We start from the raw sequence: 25,481 nt of genomic DNA on the forward strand, positions 1-25,481 counted from the left end.
TTTCTCCCATAAGGTGGCACCCATCACTAGACGGTTACGTAAAAATGTTCCTTTTTGTTGGTCTGAAGAAGCTAATGCAGCATTCATCATGTTAAAACAGGCATTTACTACTGCACCTGTTTTAGCTCACCCGAGAGTCACGGACCCTTTTATTGTGGAAGCTGATGCTTCAGATGTGGCTATAGGAGCCATTTTATCACAACGTCATCCATACACTGGGCAACTCCATCCAGTTGCATTCATGTCCAGAAAATTGAATGTCGCTGAACAAAACTATACTATTGCGGAGAAAGAACTTTTAGCAATAAAAGACGCTTTCAAAGAATGGAGACACTATCTATCAGGATCTAAGCATAAAATCACAGTATACTCTGATCATCGAAATCTCAAGTTTATGAGTTCTGCTCGGATATTGACTCCCAGACAATTAAGATGGATGTTGTTCTTCGCAGAATTCGATTTTATTGTAACCTTCCGTCCTGGCACTGAAAATAGAAAAGCAGATGCTCTCACAAGACAGGACTCTTCTCTCTTTCATGAAAAACAACAACCACAGTCTATTATAGATCCTACCAAAGCGCTCTGTTTAATAGCCGCTGATGATTTTTTAGATCTTATTCGCTCTCACTTTCATATCACAGATTGGCAGAATTGGTTACAGCAAAGCAATAAACATACCATTCAACAAGGCTTACCATTATTTGAGTCTCGAGTATATTTACCAACTAAAGATTTAAGACAAACAGCCTTCCAATGGCTACATACTCATCCTATGGCAGGCCACCCAGGACCTAAAAAAAACATGGAACTTTTGAAAAGGTATTTTTGGTGGCCCACGTTTTCTGAGGATGTTAAAAAAATTGTACAATCCTGTGAAATTTGTGCTCGCTGCAAGAGTACACATAGTAAACCAAAAGGATTATTAATTCCCTTACCGACTCCAAACTACCCTTGGGAACACATCACAATGGATTTCATCACTGGACTCCCAGCAGTAAATCATACAAACACAATTTTGGTAGTTGTAGACAGTCTCACAAAATACGCTCATTTCATAGCATGCAAGGGGCTTCCAACATCCAGCACTCTAGCCAATCTTATACTTCAAAATATTGTCCGTCTTCATGGACTTCCAAAGGTAATCCTTTCAGATAGAGGCACGCAATTTTCAGCTCGCTTTTGACAAACTTGGTGTCAAGCTTTACAAATAGACTCTGCTCTATCTACTAGTTACCATCCACAAACTGATGGTCAAACCGAAAGATTGAATCAGACACTGAAACAGTATTTACGTTGTTATGCCTCTGACACCCCTACAATATGGCCAGATCTTTTATGGCTTGCTGAACTAGCATGTAACAATTCTTATCATTCGTCTATAAAAGAAACCCCGTTTTATGGTCTGTATGGTCGACATCCACAAATACTGCCTGTCACTTTACCAGTTACATCCCATAAAATGCCTGCGGTTCAAGACATTTTATATCATATGCAAAAGGTACATACACGATTACAAGCTAATTTACGTCAAGCCAAATACAATTATAAGTTACAATATGACAAGAAACATCAACCTGGCCCCATTTACAAAATACATAACAAAGTTTGGTTATCCACCAAGAATTTTACATTCAAAGATCACAATACATTTAATCCTAAATTCAAAGGTCCTTATGAAGTCCTTCGTCAAGTTAATCCAGTAACTTACAAATTGAAATTGCCTCCCTCTCTGAAAATACATCCAGTATTTCATACGTCTTTATTAAAGCCTGCCACTTCATCAAGCACATCTCGGCCAGCTCCATTATTGGTACAAGGACACTGGGAGTATGAAGTACGTGCCATTTTAGATTCTCGATTCCGTGGTTCCTCTTTATGGTATTTAATAGCATGGAAAGGTTATGGACCAGAAGAAAATTCCTGGGAACCCGCTACGCAGGTTCATGCTCCTCGTTTGGTAACCAAGTTTCATTGTCTTCATCCAAATAAACCTGGTCCTCAACCACGCCCGGGAGGGGGGTGTATTGTCAGACTTTGGCGTAATCATACCTCTAAACATAGTATCTCTCCTACCAAACATTCTTGCCACACACTTTGTTCTATTAAAAAACATTCTCCTCTTCATTCATGTGGAAAAATGCATTTGTGTAATAAGAGTGCTCGGTGGTGGTTAAACTGCTCAAATCCACGATGTCTATGTTGATGGAACTACAATTCCCAGCATCCTGGAGTACACATGATTAAGGGTGTAGTTCTTTCTGGAATTTTCATGATTGAGGGCGTGGTTCTGCTATAAAAACCGACCACTCCCATTTCCCTGTGCTTACTATTTTGGACTTTGCCTGGATTGGATTTGGTTTGGTGATTCCCATCTGGATTTGCCCTTTTGGTCCCCTGCTGTGCAGTGGATGGTCTCTGGAGTTCCAAGAAGCAAGTGGACGGACTTGCTGTTGTAAGAGTGTTTACTTACACCGAAGCCAAATGTTTCATGTTTAATGACATTGTTTATTTTGCAGACAGAATCGAAGCTGAGAGTTTCATGTTTAGTAACATTGTTTATTTAGGATAGGAAACTGAAGTAATTGCTTGTTTAATCTTCATTATCTCTGTTTAGTTAAAAATCTGAAAAGCGAAGCCCAGTGTTTGACCTTTAACAACATTGCTTTAGGAATATTCAAAGCTTTGTGTTATTTTAGTTTAAATATGCCCTGGGGATTAGTTACAATTCTAGTGCAACATATTTTTGTTTAAAAGGATTCTTTTAAGTAAAACTAAGCATGGTCATCTGCAGACATTATAAATGGTTCCAGCTGAATTGAATTATGTTATTCTTAAGTGTTTAAACAGAGGACACATTTACACGTGCATGCTCATGTTTTAAAAAGACTTCTTATTAAAACATTTTTGTTTATTTGAAGAAAGAATCAATATAAGAGCGCATTCTATTGTGAAAGGTTAAACATTAGAATTCACTGTGTTTCTTGAGAAGAAAGATTCATAGGTATTTTTACAAAGTTGAAAAGTTACAGTTTTAGAATTCATTGTGCAATTTTGGACAAAAAGATGTTAACTAAAAGACATTGTAGATTTCATATTATATTTTAATTATTAGATAAGCATATTTGAAGGATATTAATATTTCTTCTCAGATAGTATTTTGTGAACATATTATTAAATATTTGCATATTACTTGCCTTATAATAAATATTGGATAAATGTTTAAATATCCTTATAATTGTCTACTATGCATGTCTAAGAATCTTTTCTCTTTAGATTGCCTTTTATGCTGATCTTCTTTTTCCCTTTTGAGTATGATATTTGAAGTGATAATTGCCAACAATAAATCATAACAGAACAAAGACACAAATCCCGAGGAATCCGACTTTGACAGATACAATGTTGCAGAAGAGTCTTCCTCGCGGATCTGCAGCTTGTAAGTTCCTGGAGGGCCCAGTTGCAGTTCTTGAGGCCAGAAGTCGAAGCAGAGGTTGTAGAGGAGTCCTGCTGGAGTCTTGCAAGCTGAATCTGATGATCCACCCCAGAGCAAGACTCTATATAGCCCAAAGAGGGAGCTTGATCACCTAACCAGGTAACTACCTATCAGAGGGTGCCCGTTACGTCACCTGCCTGGCCTGCCCACTTGCCTGCTCCCAGAGTTCCCTGCCAACCTTGGGATCAAGATGGAAGAACCTAGGGACCCTCTGGAGGAGCTCTGGGCACCCCCCTGGGGTAGTGATGGACAGGGGAGTGGTCACTCCCCTTTCCATTGTCCAGTTGCACACCAGAGAAGGGACTGGGGGTCCCTGAACCGGTGTGGGCTGATTTATGCACAGAGGGCACCAAATGTGCTGTTAAAAGCAAAACCAGTGGTTTAGGGAGGCCACCCCACCGAAGCCAGTCACACTTATTTCCAAAGGGAGCGGGTGTTACCTCCTCTCCCAAAGGAAATCCTTTGTTCTGCCCTCCTGGGCTTGATCAGATCAAGCAGCAGGAGGGCAGAAACCCATCTGAGGGGTGGCAGCAGCTGGGCTGCACGGGAACACCCTGTAAGTCCGGTGGTAGCAATGCTGGGGGTCCTCTAAGGAGCCCCCATAATGCATGGAATCATACTTCCAATACTGGCAACAGTATTGGGGTATGATTCTGACATGTTTGATACCCAACATGCCCAGGTTCGGAGTTACCATTATGTAGCTGGACATAGGAAGTTGCCTATGTCCAGTACACATATAAAGTGGTATCCCCGCACTCATGAAGTCCAGTAAAAGGGGCTGGAGTTCATGGGGGTACTTCTGCTAGTGCAGGGGTGCCCTCACACACAGGTACCTGCACCTTGTCCTCTGGGCTGAGAAGGCCTACCACAGGGATAATTTACAGTGATATGGTGCAGTGTTGTAGTGAAACAGTTGCGTGCACCTGGTTCACGCAGACTGCAATGGCAGGCCTGCAGAACCCTTTGCATGGGCTCCCTCTGGGGAGCAGAATAACTGCTGCAGCCCATAGGGATCTCCTGGAACCCCAATGCCCTGGGTACCTAGGTAGCATATATTAGAGACTTACATGGGAGCACCAGAATGCCAATGGTGGGGAGAAAAGGTTAGTAGCAACCAAATTTGGAGGAGAGCGCATAATCACTGGGGTCCTGGTTAGCAGGATCCAAGAGAACACAGACAAACACACTGACAACACACAGAAAATGGGGGTAACCATGCCAAGAAAGAGGGCACTTTCCTACACTTGAGAACAATTGCAAGGCTAGTGGGCCCTCTAGCGTCATCTATTCAGGCGTTGTATCCAGGCCCTCTCCATCACAGGGTGTTATTGAGACTTAAGATCTAATATTTGAGGAAAGGCTTGGGTTACACAGAACAAGCTCCCAGGATGGAAGAGTTAAGGGCAGAACTCCAGTTGTGGTTGGAACACGGAGACTCATGGAATGGCAGAGCGATCTTTGGTTCCAAAACAGAAATGGTCACAGAATAAGACACCAGCCGATGGGGTTGGGATGCACGTTGTGGAGCTATATCAACAGGCGGCAGAAGGTCTCCCCTGGAGTTGAATCTCCACATAAACTGTCTGGAGTTGTTAGCAGAGTCATTCCTCATCAGCACTTTTCCCTTCAAAAAGACAACTTGTTGCATGCTTCTCACATTCGACAACATCTCAGTGGTACGGTACATTAAGAAGTTGGGGGGGGGGGGGGGGGGGGGTACCAAATCAAAAGTGTTGGTGGATCTAGCCAAGGATTTCTGGCACCACTGTTAAGTCACAAGATCTCGGGAGTGGCGGAGTACATTCCAGGGCAATCAAATATCATAGCGGGCTGAAACTCCAGGCACCTAATGAACCATAGCGACTGGAAGCTACTCCCTCACCTTTTCAGGTTGATTCACAAAATTTGGGGACCCTGCAGGATAGATCTCTTTGCCTCACATCTGAATCGTCAACTGGAAACTCTCTTCAGCTGGAGACCACACCCTTTAATAACGCTGACAGATGCCTTCTCTCAGGACTGGTTGAGCGATCTGAATTATCCATTTCCTCCTTTCACAATGATTCAGAGGGTATCAAATCAAATCAAGCATCAGGCAACAGAATTGGTACTGCTCAATCCAGTGTGGGAGGCCCAACATTGGTTCCCGGATCTTCTGGAATTTACCCTTCTACTCCTATGGTTTCCAGAGATGCTACTGGGCCCTCAAGGGAATCTGCATCTGAACGTAGTATCGGAACAGCTGTCCCTGATGGCTTGGAAGGTTTACGGGAACAATGGTGTTTGCCAAGAATTTTAGGTAAGGCTGCAGAACTTAGTAGTCATGCATGGGCCCCCTCTACAAGGAAACGGTACTCATCAGTATGGAGATGTGGATGGGCTGCTGCTTGGTACGGCATATGGATTTCATGGCTGCTGAGGACTCGGACATGAATTTCCTGTCGCAGAAAGCAGCAGAAGGAAGGTCTTACAGGTGGGTAAACAACGTTCGTTCAGCAATAACAGCAGGATATATGCAGGAAGGTAACACTTCAGTTGGTATACATCCTGTTGTGTGTAACCTTCTTAAGAGTATTAGGATCACCAATCCTCTTAAACCTAAGTATTTTTTTTGTGGGATGTAACTTTGGTGCTAAATCTTTTTGAGAAGTGGCCAGGTAATTACCAATGTCCAGGAAACAGTTATTGGCCAAATTAGTTATGTTGGTATGCCGGACTTCTTGCAGAAGGACTTCTGATGTAAAAGCTCTGGACCTTGCAGGTAGAGTATTTACTCCGGATGGAGTTTCTTTAACAATTATCAGAATAACTAAGACTCTAAGAGTACTGATTATCAAGCATTTTGTTTGAATGACAAATTGTGTGTTGTCAAATGTCTAAAAGCCTACGAGGCTAATACTGTAGCACTAAAGAGTGATCCATTAGGTCAAATACTAATTTCTCTGCAAAAGCCATGTAAACCGGTTTCAGAGGCTACAATAGCTCGATGGTTGAGATCTGTGATGATGGAGGCCGGGATCGCTACTCAAGTGTTTGGAGCTCATTCTGTCAGCTGCCTCAAAATGTTGTGTTGGGTTCTACTTTTCAAGGTATTATGAAAATGGAAGATCAGTCCTCAGACTCAACCTTCAAACAGTTTTACTACAAGCCTGTGGTGGATATTGCTTCAGTAGTGTTCAATCAGCTTTAAATAGCATAATCAGAGACTCCTGTCCGGACATAGGATAAAAAAAATTGCTAGCATTCACACCAAGAATTTGTTAATTCTAATAATGACATAGAGGCAAGAATTATCTGACCAAGGAATAGGAGTCTTTGTAATGGTATATCCATCTGATATTGTTTGTTATGCTTCATTGTCTTTGGGACTGTTTCTTAAGTAACATATTTATGCTCCATTGTCTTTACAATGGTACTTAAAGTATGATATTGTCTTACCCTACATGTATTATATTTCCAGTTCTGAGTAAACAAATATCCTAATACTTTGTTTTTTCCTTCGGTTATGATCAAAAGACGGAGTGAGAAAATGTTAAGACTTTGTTTACCTATGTCAGCGCTTCTTTTGGTGGTTGAATTCTTCATCTGGGACGGTGATGTTCTCTAGAAGTTGATGGAATCAATCCAGTTTTGTTCCTGTTAATAAGTTATTTTGGACTGCAAACTGTGAAAGAAAGAGGCAAAGAAATGGTGCCTTCTGTATTTAGGGGGTCTACCAGGCCATGATTAGTGGGGTTGATGGGCAAAGTATCATGGGATGTGTAGTTATGTTGTATGTTTTAACTGTTTTCATTGGCTGCTGTCAAATGAGTAGTAAAGAAGGAGAAGCATAATCCTTGCTACCGTGTCCTTAATAAAACTGAAACATTATTTGTGCGAATGCTAGCAAATCATCTTGTTACTCTCCATAGCGAAGCTGCCAGGCCTGTGTAAGCACCACTTTCACAATCTCATGCTCAAATTTCACAGAGAGAAGTCAGCACTACGCCAGGATATTAACAAATCCATTGCTGACCTGGATCAACACTTACATGTATTGGAGGATCGTATGGAGCAGTTGGAGGGCTTACAGGTGGAGTGGGAGGAGGAACAGGATACCCTTTTTACGTAGGTGGCAGATGTTGAGCAGATGCAACAGACCCATTTGTGAGACTGACAATGGCGAAACAACCTGCGCATCAGGTGAGTTAACTCAACTATTTTGGAGTCTAGCTTCTGATATATGTGCAGCAGCTTTTCTGTAAGCTTCTTTCTGCCCCTGATGATACAGATATAGTGCTAGACCATACTCACAGTGTATACTCAGATTTTCAATGTAATTAAAACCTCACACCGGATACCCGACTCAAATTCACTTCTACAAACAAAAATAAGAGCTCTTTCAGGTGTCGCGTTCCTAAGGGGCAATTCAACATAATGGACACAGAAATTCAACATTTTCAGGGTATTTCAGCGTATACTCTAGCTACAGACAAATAATTCAAACGAGCTATGGACCTTCTATATGATAATAACATCCCCTACCTCTGGGTTTCCCCTCTAGAATGCTTTTTACTCTCAAGGACAGTTGATGTACAGTGCACTCCCCCGAAGAAGCTGCAGCTGTTCTCTAACTTACTGCGGATGCAGGTCCTTCATCTTCCTAGACTGGCCACAATAGCCTGTGACAAGCTAAGACAATGGAAGACTCCTCCATCTTCAAAGTGACATGCAAACTGAACATCCAAGTGATGACTCACAGGTGGATAGCCTATCAGACAATGACTGAATATGCATTCTTGTCGAGTTAAGAGTTTTTGATGCCATTCTCTGTAATTCAATGGGATACACTCCCTCCACTTAGCACATCCTCTCAGCTTTGGCCCGGGGATCCATACGTGAGCCACCCCCCTTGCTAAACCTATTCCAGTTTATCTTTCTTGTTTCTTCATTATATCACTTTCTCATATATGCTTCCACACAAAGGTTGGCAAGGTTTGTCGCTATTTTATTTCATGTTGCCTTTTCAATATTTCTGTTTTATGATATCTTTAATGCTCTATGACAGCTCGTGCTCCCCACCTCACACTTGCTGCCCACCTACTGAGCATGTGTGCCCATATGAGTGTTCCCTGCATTTTATAACAGAGTACAGTTTGAAGGTGCAATGTGCTATATTTACCTCGTACGGCCATTTTTAAATTCATGAGCCTGAATGCACAGAGTTTATATTGCCCCCTAAAAAGGTGCACATTGCTGAAATGACTCTATACTAATGAAGTCGTCGGGGCTTTCCTCCAGGAAACCCAGATCCTCGAGAGTGATGGGGGCCTGCCTTTATTCCTCAACAATCCCCCTACAATACCACTCTCAGAGTATGACAAAGACTAAAGGAGTCACCATCTTATTCCTAAAGGGACACATTTTCAGCAACACTCCACACATCAAGACGGGGAAGAGAGGCTTCTCTTTCTAAGGGACAGTTTGGAGGGGATCGAGGTTACGCTTGTTATTGTTTATGCCCCCCAATCGCGTGGCAAACTTTTTCATGACTTATCATCTAGCAGAGTTGATGCATGGGCAACTACTGAAAGAGGAGTTACTTTAACATAGTGTTGGACCCGCAGCTTGACCATTCCCACATTTTGGGCGAGACATATGGGGCTCCGCGTACTGCCTTCGAGGGCCTGCTAGACCTCCATTTTGTTGATGTTTGGTGGTAGCATCACCCAACCATCTGAGACTACACATATTTTTCTAACGTACATATAACCTTTTCTAGTCTAGATATGCTCATTACACAATCCACTTTTAAGGCCTTCCTAAACAGCCAGATAGACATTCAGGTCTACTCCAATCATGTCCCTGACACGGTTCTTTGGAGCCCAATTTTCTTAGCCCCTACTTCGCTCAACAACAATGGCGTATGAAGGAAATCACCTTCAGTGATCCCCCAGTCAGGCAGGCAATTGGAGAGGCACTGGACCACTATTTGGAAGAAAACAGCAAGCTTTCCACATCCCTTGCTACTTGTTGGTAAGCAGCCAAAGCGGTGATGCACAGAGAGCTCCTGTCACACTTTTCAGGATTTTGTTTGAAAACAAAACAACTCCCATAGACTAGACTTTGATTAAAAAATCCTCACTATGGCAAAAGAACACACGAGCTCGGGCTCCTGAAACTCGTACCAGGTTTTCCTCAAAGTTATGGAGGGAAATGAAACAATTGCTGAACAGCCCAACTTATGCTGTCCACTAATCAGACATACTATGATAAAAGAAATAAGGAGGGCAGGCTTCTTGCCCATAAAATTAAACTCCTCCAACATCAAAATAGAATACACTCTATTATGTTCCCATCTATTACTAAGCTTACAAAAACACAAGATATTCTCCAGGCCTTCCATGAGTATTACCTAACTCTATGCAGCAGAATCATCAGACTAAATGGATCAGGCTGATTAAATGCAGAATGTGGTCTTCCCGTCAGATCACACAGAACCATTAGAAGAACTGACCCCCCCCCCCCCCTGAAGTGACAATGCCTGTCAAATCCTTTCCAAACAACAAAGGCCTGTGTCCCAATGGGTTCGGCAATTCCTTTTACAAAAGAAAAACTTGCCACACCATTGACCCGAATCTTAAATCATTCAAGTCAGGAGTGGTTACTGATTCCATGATGGAATTCTATACTTTTCTGACCCGCAAACCTAAAAAACAGACCTGGATTGCTGTGGCACATATCTGCCCATAGCCCCTCTGAGTAAAGATTCTAAAATCTTCACTAAAATCCTGTGTCACGGATTAGAGAAATTATGGCCTCTATTGATTCGACCAATGCAGAACGGGTTCATACATAGTAGGCAAATGGAGGATAATATCCATCTCCCGATTAATGTCTGTCACAAGGCAAAATACTTGATCATTCTCTCTTTAGGTGCAGAGAGGGCTTTTAACCGGCTGGACTGGTGCTACGTGTTCAAAGTATTGGATAAAACTACCACTGACCCTAGGACAATTTTGTTTCTCTATCAACTATACATAAGGTCAACAACTGTATAGGTCTAGCAATCACCCATGGAAGGGCACTCGTCATGGGTGCCCTCTCTCCCCTAATATTTTTGTCCTTCGTTCTGAGCCCTTGATGAAGAAAATTAACAATAATCCATTAATTATCAGCTTACAGCTACAACTCTAGTACTGGGGGACACGGGCAAAGGATTAGAATGCCACCATTCACATCAAAGACCAAGAGACTGATCTGCGGAGTCCCTCAGAGATCATCCCTTAGCCTCACCCCACTTAACATCTACATGATACCGCTAGCAGACATAATCCAAACCTAAAGCATCTCCATCATCTCATATGCCGATGCCACCCAACTCATCCTCTCTCGGACAAGACAACCACATTCAGAACTAACTTCACAAACTGCATGACCATGGTATCAGACTGGATGAGAACAAACTTCTTGCAGCTTAACTCAGATAAGATGGAAGTGCTAATCTTTAGAAGCAAGACCTCCCGATGGAACTCCACCTGGTGCCCATAGGGATCATCCCAGACGACAAACTCTCCATAACCTCACAGATCAACATAGTAATCACCCCCTGCTTTCACATCCTACGCATGCTACAACTGCCTGCCACACAACACCAGACTGACTGTCACCCAAGCACTAATCACAAGCAGGCTCTACGGCAATGCACTCTATGCTGGAATCTCCAAGCAACTTCTACAAAGACTCTGAACAACCCAGAAGACTGCTGTTTGACCCATACTGGGTCTTCCAATCCCCACCCACATTGTCCCCACTGGCATCCCAATCACAAATGCAGCCAGTTGAAACTCCACTTTCACACATACAAAGCCCTACAGAACAATGGACCAACATATTTCTAAAGCCTCATACACTTTCTCCAGTTGACCCAACCCCTACGCTCTACTTCACTCTTGCACCCCCCATTCATTAAAAAAAAAAATACAAACAAAAAAAAGAGCAGGAGGTCGCACTTTCTTCTACATAGTGTCCAAAAAATGGAACAACCTCACCCAGCAAATTACAGCTTCCTCCTAATTTCTTGAGTGCCACAAGAAGTTGAAGACCTGGCTCTTTGAATAACTCTGCAGGGACCATATATCTCCTCACCTGCTCAAACACCTGGATACCCTCACAGGTGATTTGTTGCACTCTACCAACATAAATTAACAACACAAGAAAACACTCAGATTATCCTTTAAAAATAGCAGGCGAAAGCTCCTTACCCTGCTTTTCATTGCTTTTCAATAAACAGTAGCTCAGTGTCGAGCCCAAAATGCCACACTGCTTCACATGCGGTGGCCCAGGGTATGGCCCTGCAAAGCCATGAAGAAACAGATAGAGATAGTGAAAGGCAGGGTTTCCAAGTTCAAAGGAAAATGGGACCCATTCTGTACTTTTGTGAAAAACCAGAAGAAATGTGGACTGGGCCCTGGTCACATCCCCAAACTCCTACCTGCTTTGGGCCTTTGTGACCCAAATTCCTATGAAACCTCGGATGGGGACATGAGTGACATTCTGAATTAGTATTCAGCCGGAAACACATTGTGGTGGTGTTGTCAAAGTCCAACGTGCAACTACCTCCTAGGCCTGCTCCGAGGCTCCCGATGTGGGTGAACACATCTCATGGAGGGCACACACTGGAAGTTTGGTAATGTCATTACATTGTAAGCCTGTTACTATCCCCAGACTGGAAGTGTTACAGGGAGATTAGACTATGTACTATACCTTTTTCTTATTTTTCTTTCCTAATGTATTATGTTTTGCTACAATTAGATGATAATGATGTCGAATCTAGCAGTCGAATGTTGATGTTGCATATATATGTTAGGGTTTCCTGATGCGGAGCTCACAAACTAAACGCAAATAAGGCTGCTTTATGCCTAACTACAATGCTTGCATGTTTCGCTTTGAGTTCACTGACTATTGTTCTCTTATGTACACTGGAGCACGGCACTCCCTCGCGTCTACTGGAGAATACGGTTTGCCAAATTATTGTCAATGTTAGAATATCTGGGGGTGTTGGGTGCATATGTCCAGCCACTGTGATCTTTAAAGCTTCCTGACTTTGGTCTCTGCTTGTAGTGAAAAACCTTTGAACTCAGCAACGTATTCAATGTACCAATTGTTAAATAGTGTATTGGGAACCAATAAATGTTGTTAAAAAAAAAAAAACAATGCTTTCTCAGAATGGAATTTGGATTTGTAGTCTGTTGAGAAGCATACTTTTAAGTAACCATCAAATCAATAAGGCCCAAAAAGAAAGGCCCTACCTAATGTAAAACAAGCATTTGCAATGCAATAGGTCTCGCGTTTGCTTGAGTTAGAGCTATTAGCGCTGTAAACTCCTAACCAGACTTTTCTTGCCACATAATCTGAAAATGAAAGTAAAACAGTTTCACATAAGCGAGCCGACGGCTGCCATGTGCACAAAGCAGACACACAAAAGAAAACAGAAGTTTACTTGCAGTGAAACGTATCGGCAAAAGTGCAATTATCCATGTAACAGGCAAAAGTGCAATTGTCCATTTAACAGTGTCGATGTCATGCAAATCGCTCGACTACTGCCCAGCGAGATCACGCTGTCTACGAAATAAAGAGAAAAAGTAGTCCAGAAACCATATGTAAAACATGAAGCCTCGTATGTTTTCAGTAGTTGGCCGGTGCGCCCGAGGAGGGCTAAACACCGGAAAAGTGCATGCTTTTCACTAATGAAATCAAGCGGATGTTAAAAGGCAAGCCCACAAACCAATGAAAGTGATGGGCGTGGTTACAAGCCCACAGAGAGGTTACAATAGGGACAGAGTGCTTTGCGCGCTCGACCCTAAAAATGCAAAAGGGGCTAGGGAGTTTGTATTTTACTTTATTTTCATTAGAAACACTGGCATAACATGGTGAAGAGGGAAGGCAACCCTGTGCAAAAGTAATAGGTTTAAACAGAAAAAAAGCAGTTAAAGATTGAAATCAATTATTTAAATCAATGAGCTACAGTATAAAAGTGATTATCAAATGTTCCTAAAAATCTGTGGCTTAAGTAAGCATAGACATTTGGACCTCATAAGCAAAATCAGCAAGGTCCTCAACAGGACAGCAAAATGTCAACAGGTTACTAAACAGGAAGTTGGAGTATACAGACAGCCTTAGAGATGACCTGCAACAAAACTGTTACTTTTCAGAACGTCAAAGGCAATGCCAAAAAAGTAAATAAGGAGAAGAAGAAGGCTAGGAAAAAAATGAGAGACGTAAGACAAGGAGAAAGGAAGGATGTAGAGGGAAAAATTAAAACAATGACAACCAGAGAGTGACTATAGGAAGCGGAAGAGAAAGGGCAGACAGAGAGAGAGCTAGAGTAGAAAGGCATGCCAGAATGAATAATCGGAACAAAAGGAGGTACAAGATTAAGGGAGGCACGTTGAAGGAAGAAGAGAAGATGGAAGGAGGAAGCAGAAAGAGTACAGGGCAGTTCTCCTTAACAAAAACATGCTACATAAGAAACCACCCAGGGATTAAACTGAAAAGATGATGATGCGTGGAAACGAGTTGTTTCTCGAGCGGTTCTTACTTGCATTCAGCCACTTCTCCACCACTCTCTTCCTCCCACCTGCTTGTTCTCCCTCTAGCCTTCCCTCATCTCGTCATCGTTAGCTTGTTTATTCTATTTTTATCTCCTTCATTGTCTTCTTTCCAGTCTACCCTCCTCCTCTATTCTGTCTTCTAATTGTAGATCATGCAACTCACCCGGGAAAGGATCCTGGGAACGAAAGCAGATGAAATCTAAGCGGTGTCTAGGCCGTGTCTCAGGGGAGGTGAAGGTCAAGAGCCAGGTCTTCAGTTTCTTGCATACTTTGGGGGGGGGGGGGGCGAGGTAGGAAAGGGCACAACCTCCAGCTCTAGTTTAGCATATGTGAGGGTGCGAGGAGGAATCTGCCTGAGCGGAGGTGTCTGGTGGATGCATGGAAGTTGAGGCAGTTGTTGAGGTAGGCGGGCCAAGCTTTTGCAGGCCTTTTTTAGGTGTTGGGGGGGGGGATGAAGATGGCACATTTGTGCAAGGGGAGACTGTGGTGATCTCTATGGTGCAGTGTGATTTAAGTATTGGGAGGAAGCCTGGGTATGAGTCTCAAAGCGGAGTTCTGAATGGTCTGGTGCCCACTGGTCAGTATGTTGTTGATTTCAATATAAAGTGTGCTGCCGTAGTCTAACTTGCTAGTACAAAGAGTCAAGGTTATGGTCCTATGTGTGTTGACTGTGAGCTACTTGAAGAATTGCTTGAGCACTTTGAGAGTGTGGAAACAGGAGGTGTAGAATGCTTTCACTTGAATGGTCATGGTGAGTTGGCTGTCAATCATTATACGAGGTTCTTCACTTCCGCATGTGAATATCCATAGGCTTGTGTCTCTTTGGAAGAGTACAACTTCCATTTTGTCCGGGTTGAGTTTTAGACAGTTACATTTCATCCAGCTGGCAACTTTGGACATGCAGGGGGTGATGTTGGTTGGATGCTCTGTGTTTTATCAGAGAGAGAGGGGATGAGCTTGATGTCATCTGCGTAGGAGATGACACTGATTCTGTGGGTGCAGAAGATGCTGGTCAGTTGGGGGTTACGCAAGTGTTACGAGTGTGTGGCTGAGCAATTATCCATCCGCATCAGTCCCCAAATGAAGGGTTAACAACTCCGAACTGTTATTTCCAGGAAATCTAAATTGGTGAATAAATTATCTCATTGGTAATAACCTGCTACCAATGGATCCTGATTATAATTTGAAATACTGAATGAATGCTATAAGTGTATAACGTTTAGTTCAAATATCAGTCCCTTTGTCATTTCTATGCTGAAAGTACACATAGTAAGGAGACATAGGCAGTCACAATAAACTAATTACAATGTTTACTGCTAGGAACGGTCTTCTAGAGTATGTTCATCTATCCCCAATGAAACAGCGTCTACCTTTTTCACAGCTGATGAGAGCTAAGTGCATTGCACTGTATAATGAGCATCAAAAAGTTATGCTGATTTATTTTAGAAATAGGTGGTAACCAAAGGAGGGCTTATCATAGCTGGCAGAATTAGCGATCTTCAGTCTCAGTAAGATTTACTGAAACTGAAAGGTAGAGAATCAACTCAAATTAAACAAATTACATTTATTCCTACATATTTTAAGACTAGCATAGAGATGAAACACATTATTAATACACTGACAAATAGTACAAGATAATATATCTTTGGGTCACCTAGTCAAACAAAAACATTGTTTGAGACATTTGATCATGGAATTCGACACTGGAGATTACCAGGTCTCCATGACTTGCTCTGTGTTCACTCCAACAATGTAATTAAAGTTAACGAAGAGAGGCATCCACATACTGGCTAAGCTATGAAATACGGACCTATTCTACCGGAGATACAAAAAAGCCGTTTGTACAATATTAATTACCCATGCATGTTGGTGTGCGTGTGTAAAACGTACCTACAAGGTGGACGAACAATAATACTCAGATTCGAATGAGATATAAAACATCACTGGTGGTTAAACCTTTCATGGAACATAAGAATCTGAATCAAATTTGGTTTTAGATTCTATAAACAGGGGTAACAAGAATGGAAAGTGACAAGGAGTGGTTCCTAATATGCAGCGAAGCATGCTGGTTTGATAAACTGAGCACAGAACACACGAGGGGCTGACTGAAAGGTGTACTGGAGTTCTTTCTTGTGAATGGTTATATTTGGGGTGGTATGCTTTTCAGATTATTATAGACATGGAGTAAAGACCTGGCCTGGTTCCCCACTCTGTTTCCGTTTTTTGCTTGACAAAAATGAATTATATCGTCTGTTAGTTATTTCAGGTCCCCGGAAGGAGGAAGGTCGGTGTAACGCCTCCTATTGCTCTCCCAACAGATGGACGGACACAAAACCATGATTTCAGCCAGTGTGCCAGGCTCCCCACTTCATTACATTTTTTATTAATTTTAAGAAAATCACAGGAACATATATAATCCTTTCCAAAGATATATGTGTGTGTAAATTTGAAAACAGTGTAGAAAGAAACAAACACAAACCAGCCTGGGTTTGTGTAGCTATTCCTCAGTGTTGCTACATATTGATCTGTCACTTTTTTTCTTATCTTCAGTTTCTCAAACAATGAACCCAGATATCCAGGGGGAAACTAATATCCCCTAAGGAGGAAGATGGGGAAGGGATCATCTCAAATGACGCTCCTCCCAAAGGGATTTCTACCCTGGCACTGCACCAGAACTGCAATCTCTGACCAGAAATTCTTTCAGGAGGACATTGGTGTCACTTTAGAAAAAAATATCTGATCTGGGCTCCTGGCCCTGCTGAAGTCACCTAGTAGACACCCTTTCAGTTTGAGCAAGGTTCGAAAGGCGAGATCATCCCGTAAAACAATGAATGGTAAAATACTCCGTGGCACAAAGTCAATCCTCCCTCCCACCAACAAGGGAGGTGGGAGCATGCCTCAAAATAGTGAAAAACATGCCTGAGATAAAGCTAGGTTATTGATAATTTCCCCTCAAGTACAATTTACAATAATTTATTAAAATCAACAGACACAGTTCCTGGCTTTTGTATTTAACTCCACTGGGGTCAACTCATTTACAAAAGCTGGTGGAACTGAAGAAAGTAATACTTACCATTTACAATTCTCCTGCACTGCAGCACCTTTATGTCAATCAGTTCCTAGAAACAAACAATACACAATATTAAAATTACCACAATAATAATAATTACCTAACATAACAAACTTTATTGCTTCTCAATATTAAAGGGGGGGTGCTAGTTTCTCTTAACTGGTGAAGTCCCTCCCTTTGCGCATTTAGCTCATCTTATGTCATGATAGTTCTGCTGTGCCTTTTACCTTTGCCTAGGTCTATGTGGCTCAGCATACATATGGCACCCACCTTCTAGAAAGAAAAGGGTGGGCTGGTATTTCCCTAAATTGAGTGTTTAGGCAGTCCGTGTCCTCGACAGCAAATTATTTTTGTCAAGTGAGCCTACCTGTGATTATAGGAGAGCTTTACATATTAAACATACATTTTCAGTATGTACCAGCTAGTGATGCTTGCGCTCATTTGCTTAAGAGGAAAACTAAAAACACACTTAACCAACTATTAATAACAGACACTTTATAAGATAACAGCTTTTATCAGTAATCATTAGATGTACCAATGAAACAAAAGATGTTTACGTTATAGTACACATTTAAAAATAAAGGTCTGCTATAGAGAAACAGATGTCTACAAGAAAATAAACAAAATACAATAAGCCATAATTAACTATGTTCTTCTCAAGCATCAAACTGTATCCTAAAAGGGAAAAGTGCTTGTCCAGATTCCTCAGAACTATAGTACCACACTTAACTATAATAAATGGATATGATAAAGCTCCATCAGTGTGTCTGCATGGCGGATGCAGGTAGCCTCAGGGGGGACTAGAAAGCAATCTTCAAAGATAAAACAAGCAGTTGTGCCATCTATCTAACACAGGCTGAGGATCAGTTCAACCTGGCTCCCTCCTATACCAAAGACCCTGCTATCACAAAAGAGGTGCTGAAGAATAAAATGAAAGAGTTAGGTGTGCAAGCCTCCAGAGACAAAGATATCTCAACAGTCAGCGATATAAATGGAGCCGATGGCTTGCTTGAATCCTATGCAACCACTAAAGGTCAGCCTAATTTAAAAGCACCCTTAGGAGAGCGAGCATTCCAGAACATTGTGCAGATGCGCCTCTTAATTTTACCTGCCTGGGATTATCGACGCAAGTGGAAGATGGCACAGGGGCACGCGCAGGAATGCACTCTGTGTAAATATCATACTGAATCTATAATACACATTGTAAGCTGCTGCCCATGTTTGGCTTCAGAAAGAAGTCAGCTTTTAAAACCTCTGTTCTTGAAACATGGGGTGAGAAAATGCAAAGAAGCCTTAAGACTCATATTCACTGCAGTGGTCCCCATGGAACTAGCCTGCTTTGGGAAATTCTTTTACAAACTGAGTCTGGCCCTACATCAGGCAAGAGGCCAAATTAGTGAGGGTATGCACAGAAGGGGGAGGCCTACAAAGAAATGGCTTTGACGAAATGGCTCCTACCATCTAAGCTTTCCCACATTTCTGCTAATGGCTCTGGATGACGAGCTGTGAGAGGTTATCCACTCATAGCAGCTTCGGGCTCATGGTCGCTGGCTTCTGCACTCCTTCAGCACAAACCTAAGCGGCATAGTGGTGTCTATACTGTTTTCTATATTAGCTGGATATAGCTCATCGACCTGAGAATTTAGAAGCTCTTTGGCAAGTTCCACTAAGTTTGGCAAGGCTCTGTTGTATGTATGTTGGGCTTACGCAATGTATTAATCTTGTACTCCGATCTCTAAAAGATGAGCCAACTAGTGGACCTCGGGGGACAATGGATATGATATTGGGTGAATGATAGAATAAACAGTCAGTGCTGGTACAGGGAGGGACAATGAACGCTTACTTTGTGCAACAGTTAGATTTTTAGGCGATTCCATGTGTGGATTTTTGTATTTGTATTTTATTGTGTTCAGTCAGAACGTTTCATGATTTATGCACCCTTATAGGTGCTAAGTCGGATTAAGAGCTTTGGTATATGAAAGGCGCTCTTTTCTTTTATTGTAATTTGCTGCAACTATTTTAATTAATCACACAATAAAGATTTTTCATTCAAACATAAATAATTCATTACATTACAATAGAAAAGTTGTTAACCAGATGCTTAAGAGGTGTGAATACCCCCAGGCTGTGTCACCTGTTGCTTCAAAGCAGGATCAACAAGAAAACCTGGTTCGGTCATTCATTTACACATTTTTAATCATTATTGTACGATTATGATGTAAGAAAATCATATTTATTTATTCATGTAATCGCAGCAACAGTGCTGTCAAAAGGTCAACATATACTGGTCGTAACTGATTAAAATATTGTTAACTTACCCTATTTTTAAGTCTTTTTATGTAATTCCAAATTTCTTTCCAGTTATTTTTTATAGTAATATAACTAAACGTCAAAAATCAACATATTAGCAGTTATTACAAAGTATTTGGAGGGGATAAGTCCACCTTATTTAACGTCTACTTAGGCCCAGATGTTAGATACCCCTATCACGCATATAGAAATTGGGCAAGCATTGGCCGAATTAGCCTCAGGTAAAGCATCGGCCAGATTCTATTCCTCTTGAGTTTTATAAAATGTTTTCAGATATTCTCGTCCCTACATTGCAAGAGCTGGTTAATTCTCCAGCTTTCTCACAATTAATACCTGCGTCTTGAGGGGAAGCATATATCTCAATCTTTTTAAAGAAGGGCACAGATTCACTTAATTGTGGATCGTACCGCCCAATCTCTTTAATGAATGCAGATTGAATACAGACACTACAATTTATACTTGTGCCAATTGCATATCCTTGGTCATCACTTTGCTAGTTGAGAATAAGCAGCACGGGTTCATACCAGGACGTGATATCATGGCTCATGTTAATATTGCCATCTCTGTTCTGTTCATGTCACAGAAACAGAAGTTGAGCCTCTGGAACTGATCACCCTATCAAACATCTTATCGATGTCAAGTAGGAAGTGGGGCTTTCTCTGGGAGGTTTTTGTAAAAATGGGGGGTTGACTGAAGTTTATAAGTGCGATCAAGACTCTTTATACTTCCTTAGCTGCCTGTATTGTTAGCATGGGGCAAATATTGGACAGCATTATGCTTCAGCGGGGGTACCCAGAAGTGCTGCTCCTTGCCCACAATATTCTTTGCACTATACTTGGAGCCCTTTATCAAAAGACGCAAGCTTCTGGATAGTATACCTCCACTGCGCCTGAATCAGTTCAAGGGAAGGTAATGGTCTATACGGATTACATTGCCATCCTTTCGCCCTTCTCGAGCACTTACTGGTACTGAGGACGCGGCTGATGACTTTGGTATAGTCTCTGGCTATAAACTGAATACTGGTAAACCCCAAATTATAACCAGCACTGCTTTAGACCCTGTAGATTCCTCTCATGTCAAAGAAACTACTTAATTAGGGGGTTGCATCTATCCCTGCTCAGAGAGTGGGCTGAGTGCAACTATGAGGGGCTGTATCATGAATCCGTGACACTTTTGCAAATGGGATAAGCTTTGGTTGGGGTTGATCGACCGTTGCAGTCTCATTAAAATGGTAATTTTGCTTCATTTTCTGTAACTTTTTTCAGTCTATACAATTATATCTTCCCAAGAAATCCTTTAAAATGGTTGAGACTGCGGGCAGGGATTCATATGGGGGTATAAAAACCCAGATGTGCCATACGATATTCGCATCTTTCTCAGAATATGGGAGGCATATTCCTTCCTACATTGTGGCTGTATTTCCTCTCCATTTGGCCTTCAACTCATGGCAGACATGGGGGGCGGGAACAAATGGTAGCTATCCTATCTATTTCCGGAGCAACAGGCTTTTGACTATGCTTCACCAACAGTGTCAGTTTTGATGGCGCAGTCTACTTTAGACGCACCAGGTTTAAGACATTGGAGGTCCATCAAAGTTTGGGCCTCAATCAAGACATACTGCAGTATTACTGCTTTCAATCAGTTTACTTTCCTTGAGCGTAATCCCAATTAACCAGTGTCCTTGCATGAAGGCTATTCATAATTCCTGCACCAGAATGACAATAAATAAGTTGGTCAACTGTTCTCTAAAGGCATATTTTGACCTTTCAAGACAATTTAGGGTCATTGTGGTGCACATCGACAGGGCTTTTTTTATATACCTCCAGCTCAGGTATTTTGTGACTCACTTGCCAGATAAGGATATTTCTATGTGTCCTAATCGATTTTTGGAGCAGTTTTATAGCCTGCCTAAACTATGGTCCATTAGTATTCTATACAATGCTCTTACCTCGCCTGATTCCCATCCACAGCATTTAGGCTTGCCAGTGATCTAAGGGGACATCTGCGTTAATGTTCCGCTGGCTCAAAGAAATCCTCAATGTATCTCAACTGAAAGCCAAATTGTTAAGACATTATTTAACACATACTATACCCCTTATAGATTGTTCAAAATGGGCCTTCAGCCATCTTCTGACTGCTTTAGGTGCTAGACGTCAGGGGGAGCTACTACCCACATTTTTACCCATGCCCCTCCCTCTCTTCATTTTGGGCTTTGGTATTTTATAGGCTAAACAATCCATTATGAGGGGAAATTGATTATGACCCTAAGCTCAACATGCTTGGCCATTCTATCTCTGTGCCATATAATCTGGCATTGATCTACTTCTACACGACCACAGTAGCTAGATTGTGCATTTGCCAGGGCATGGCTGTGGTGTGAACCCCCTTATCCATGGGCCTGCAGGCACAAGTTTATCTTTGCCGCTGGTTTGGAGTTCACAATTATTCACTTTAATCCAAAAAGATAAAAAATTAAAAAATTGTGGGTTCCAAACAGGGAAGACTTTGCTCTCCATATGCCCAACTATCTTTCTGCAATTTTAAATAACTTAGAAATTGTATTGAGAGAGCGTATTTGATATTACATATTATAGACGTGAAATGCTTATGTCTAACAATGCTGTATTAATAAAACATTCATTAAAAGCGTATTCATAAATATGGAGAATCGTTCACATGTATAAACTAATGTCAACTGTAAGAAATAATCGTTTATAGTTTGCCTAACTGAGCACATTAAAACGTATAAAACTGCATTCATTAGAACTCGTATATCTTAAGTTAGCATGAGCCAAGCAGAAGCTGTGTAGCTCTCATATTAAAGGTGTATTTTTCCTGTCTCTTCAGTGTGCGGACTTGCAAACAACCATGACCCAGCTATTGTTCTTTCTGTATTAGTTTGAAACATGTGGGACATTTTCCCATCCGCATGCTAGCATCTTTTAGTATAAAATGATTGTGCTTCGAAACATTTGTAGATACTACCAAGGACAATGAGACGAGGGAAAGAGAACTTTCAACCTGAGACGTGTGCCAAGATGATGAAGTAACCCCGGATATGCCACCTACGGAAAGTCGATTATGAGGACCAATCAGAAGACAAGAAAATATTGAGAGATGACAAATGCATTACTTAATGTATAATTTGATAGGTTAACAATGATGGGGTGTATTGACTAACCAATAGAATTTTGGGGGAATGACTCACGAGAAAGGGATAAAAACCCATGACAGGGAACAAACGGTGCCAATTAGGTAGGGAATGATATTGATTGCATCCCGAAACTCTGTCACACTATTTTGTGATTTGAGACTTAGACAAACCATCCTTGCCCATATTACTGCCCCTTACACTCCTCTCCTTATGAGGAGAGTGTCTTGCCTTTAACTTAGATAGACTGACGGCGATCTAACTGATGTCCTGAAGACGAAGACTGATCCTGAATGCTGACTTAATCAGAGGAGGGTAATTATAAAATTGCTAATGAGAATTCATTTTGCCTTTCTTTCTAGGTACCAACTGCTATATGTTTTTATTAGAGACCTTAGTTAGATGTTTTCCAAATTGGTGTTCAAAATTGTTTTGCATGACGCCCAACATGCTAATGCTAATTAGAGGTTAGATGAGGTATTCATTCTGACTGACAAACTGACGTGACTGACATGGTGCTATGCTGAACTAGTATCTTAGAAAGTTCGATGTGTTATAATCTGCTTATATCTATCTGATTGTCTATGCTACTGATCTTTGCATTATCGAAAGCTTATTGTGGTTGTCATCTTGTAATTGTGCTTATATGCTTCTTGACTTTGAGATTAATGCCTTTGCTACTAGATTGTAATCAATAGGGAATAAAACTCATAAACTTCATTAAGGTGTGGTTATTCATGACTGAAAGGTCATGGTTGCGCCAAATGTTTAGTAATGTCTAAAGTAAGAGATATTTTGGTGTTAAACGTTGACAATGTTATTGACATATTGATTGATATTTTGATCAGTTATCTCGTCCTACGGTGTCTCACCACTGGGCCCAAAGGTTCATTGGCCTAAAAAGAGTCCTGATGTGTATAAATTGACATAGACGGACGCGTTAGCAGTTCTGGTAGCAGAGTACGGTTTGGCCCTTGGGGGCCCTAGGACGGAGTTTTCACTGTTCAATTGTTTTCTTGTGATAATGCAAATTGGAAAGATGAGGAGTTGCTAGATCTGCCATGGGCTTTCCCGGGATCTCGGAGCCTGCCTAAATGAGTTGGGAATGTTCTCGGCACCATAGTATGTGTGGTTAGGGTCTTTTGCGCTTATTAAATCTTATGCACTTTGCAGGTGATTGTGAATATTTGAGTGTGATTAGGCCAAATTAAGTGTTATTTAGAAGGAGTGGGCGTACTCCACAGCATGAGAGTAGGGAAGTCGGCGTACTTCATGTGAATGCAGCGCTTGTTGCTCAAAATTATCCACGTGGTTGGTTGTGGTATACGGGCCTATTGAGGTCTAAGACTCCGGAGTATGATGTTAAAATGGTTTATGTTGTAATCTGTGCGGTTTAATAGGTCAATCGGGCGTGGTTGACCGGTCGAGTTTCGAGTTATGATGCATGCGTGTAACCTTCGATGGAGATTTGACAAGTTCTAAAGTGCACTAGAAGGAGTCATTGACAAGTCGAGAGTAGGATTTGCAGGTCGAATTCCGCTTGCGTATGAGGGAACTGAGAAGGAGAGAGTAGCGGCCGAGGCTTCAAGTGAAATCTCTGTAAAGTTCTGAAGCGAATGTGTTACCCTTCCTGTAGTGAACCGGCAGATTTGTGTTGTCATTTCAGTGCTAGCAATAATTTGCATTAGTTTGTATGAGTTGTAAGGAGTTAGTGAGGTGTGGACAAGCCACAAGACTTTGTCAGCTGCAGTGTGTGTGAGTGTGACGTCAGTGGTGCCGCGCTGGGATAGGTCAGATGTCGAGAGGGGCTGCGCACGGATTGGCTGCCGTCCGTGAGAGGCAATAGGTTGAGCAAAGGGTAGGTGAAGAGTGTCCTGGGAACTAAGCCGTTTTCTGAGTAAAAATAAAATAAAATGAATTTTATTAAGGCATTCAAAAGCACATTGAAAGGAGATGTGTATATCGTTGCGACTGATGGGGAACCTACACCACCTGAGGGTACACCAGCTTACACGGTTATGGAGGAAAAGGGTGTGCACCGTGTTTATGGATAAAACAATGGCGCAAACTAACAGAGAAAGAAGGGTGTCTAGCGTTTCCCGAACATGGAACGTTTAATCAAAAGGTGTTAGAAAATCTGAGGTGGATGTTAAGTACGCAGCAACCACCTCCTCGACCAGCACAGTATGAGGCTTTGGCAATTTGGGACCTGATGGCTCTTAAACATAGACAAGAAAGATTTCACAGGAGATTGACAAGAGCAGAAAAATCCTATGCAGAGGCTAGATGGGATAATGAGAACAAAATGTGGAGACGAGGAATAGTGGATGGGTTGAAGCTGTTTCCGGCAATAACCCAGGGAGAGGAAATGCAGGGAAAGAAAGCTTCTTGCAAAACTGACAAAGAACCAGGCAAACACAAAGAGAATAAAAGATCTTGGGAAGAAGAGGACGATTCAGATGATGAGGCGTTTACGGATAGAATGTTACATGATCGTCCGCCACCTTACGCGGTGAACGACAGTGCTCCAAGTACTAGCTTGGATCCTGGGAACCAGACGAAAGAGAAGGGTGTTACTGATACAGTGCAGACTAGCGATACAGCTTTGATACAGAATGGTGTCAGTGTACCCACTGCTCCAGACCCGCCGATACAGTTACAGCCTTCACCACAGATAAAAAGAATTTATCCCGATGTTCCAGTGCTTGACTACTACAAACTTGGTGGTGCAGCCAGACCCGATATATACAAAGCCAAGGTTAATGCAGATTGAGTCAACTCCGCAGTTAGTGTCACAACCACCAAAACTGATACCTGGGTACAACCCAGTAGCGGGTCCTTTAAAAGAACCTGCACCAGGATTAT

General features: G+C 41.9%; 1 protein-coding gene across 3 annotated transcripts in view; it reads right to left on the reverse strand.

Moving 5' to 3' along the window:
- Positions 1-25,481, reverse strand: part of DUS2 (dihydrouridine synthase 2) — a 403,339-nt gene that overhangs the window by 327,243 nt on the left and 50,615 nt on the right. For all 3 annotated transcript variants that reach the window (XM_069216243.1, XM_069216241.1, XM_069216242.1), the window contains one exon: positions 17,159-17,204. In XM_069216243.1, the coding sequence (XP_069072344.1) occupies positions 17,159-17,204 (46 nt within the window). The remainder of the gene's footprint in view (positions 1-17,158; positions 17,205-25,481) is intronic.

Source organism: Pleurodeles waltl, chromosome 12, assembly GCF_031143425.1.
Source record: "Pleurodeles waltl isolate 20211129_DDA chromosome 12, aPleWal1.hap1.20221129, whole genome shotgun sequence".
Lineage (NCBI taxonomy): Eukaryota > Metazoa > Chordata > Amphibia > Caudata > Salamandridae > Pleurodeles > Pleurodeles waltl.